The sequence below is a fragment of the Nanorana parkeri genome, unplaced genomic scaffold, assembly GCF_000935625.1.
Source record: "Nanorana parkeri isolate BGI_ZX_2015 unplaced genomic scaffold, ASM93562v1 scaffold764, whole genome shotgun sequence".
NCBI lineage: Eukaryota > Metazoa > Chordata > Amphibia > Anura > Dicroglossidae > Nanorana > Nanorana parkeri.
The window spans coordinates 673,446-674,935 of record NW_017307032.1 but is presented as its reverse complement, the minus strand read 5'-3'; the positions used below and the strand labels follow the sequence as shown (position 1 = coordinate 674,935).

The window sequence follows — 1,490 nt, the reverse complement described above, 5'->3', positions numbered from 1 at the left end:
CAATCTGTGCTTCATCAGCTTTGAAGTGCATTGGTGACTTTAGGGGTCTAATAGACTCCTAATGTCACCTTAAAGAGTACCTGTATTTTTTCACCATTTCATGGGTGCACGCAGTTTTTAAGTTTGCATGTTTGGTATCTATTTACTCAACACAACCTCATCTTTCATATTCTGCAAAAGAATTGGGTATTATTTTGTGCACTAAATTTTTTTGTTCTGAAAGTTCGGGCCTGACAAAGAGTTGCGCTTATATCATGCGGCATCAAAATTTGCAACTGCCACAATTTTATTCTACAGGGTCTTCACTTTCAGGAAACATTTCATTTGGGGGTGGGGGGTTAAGTAATTTTCAGGCCTAAAATGTGGATTATAGCATGAGTGCTAACAACGCTCTGGCAGTGAAAGGGTTAAAGATTGAGATGCCTACTGTTAGAAACAGCAAAAATGTTCATCTCCAGACCAGCTTTTCTACTTTATCTAAATTGTCTGTAAAATAGAATGTAATGTAAACTGTTTATAGATAAAGAAGTTATTAAATAGTATAAATAAATAATAGAAAAACAAAAAGAGCAAGTACTACATCTAAAGTAGCATCCGGGCAGCTATAACAAGAACAGTACAGGACTATTAGATAAACATTACGAGCAGAGACACTTGGCATGGTTTGTAGTTCTGCAGGCTGTGGGATACCTGGAGCTGAGTGTAGCCCGCTGAATGCATAAACATAGGATACAAATGGTACAACTAATCATGGGTGGATGTTTGTAATATAAACATACTCAGTACTTGGAGTGTTTCAAATTCTTATTGGCTGTTATGAAATCATTTCTTTATTTTCATGCAGGCCTTCGGAACAAGAGCGATGTTATGACTCTCATAGTAATAGTCTGCAGGTTGAATTGCAATTGTTTTCCACCATGCAAGTGAGGATCAAGGCAAAAAATGTCTCCGGGGAACCAGTGATCAGTTTTATGACGACCGCCCAAGAAATCCGTAAGTTACGTTCATACTGTAAAAGAGACGCACTTACCCAAATAAGATACCATTTGGTATCGGCATTGCACTATAGCTGCTGCAATGTGTTCCTGTATCTGCATTAATCCATTTAGTGCTTTAAAATGCTTACATTTACTCAGGAATTCCCGCTGGAACAACCTTCCTAATAAGCTGCAGTGGAACAGTTAAGCTTTTCATAGAAAATGATTGTGTTCCTATTGTATTCCTTTCTCTTCCTCCAAGATACGATGGCGTTGCATTTGGATGATACAGGTCACCTTCATAACATCTCCAAACTTTGCACCTTCCTAACCAATGAAAACACAAAGCTGCTCATCCACTCGTTATCTCTTGTCTCAACTATTGCAACTCCCTCCTCATTGGCCTACCTCTACACAAGCTATGTAGCTGCTAAGTCAATGCTGCTGCTAGACTCATCCACCTAACCAACCGTTCAGTGTCTGTAACCCGCCTCTGCCAATCCCTCCACTGGA

At 39.3% G+C, this 1,490-nt stretch overlaps 1 protein-coding gene across 1 annotated transcript in view; it reads left to right on the top strand.

The window, feature by feature from the left end:
• The window catches only part of LIFR (leukemia inhibitory factor receptor alpha), a 43,042-nt gene that overhangs the window by 9,324 nt on the left and 32,228 nt on the right, over positions 1-1,490 (top strand). Inside the window, exon 3 of the mRNA XM_018564599.1 lies at positions 845-993. Coding sequence (XP_018420101.1) covers positions 845-993 — 149 coding nt within the window. The remainder of the gene's footprint in view (positions 1-844; positions 994-1,490) is intronic.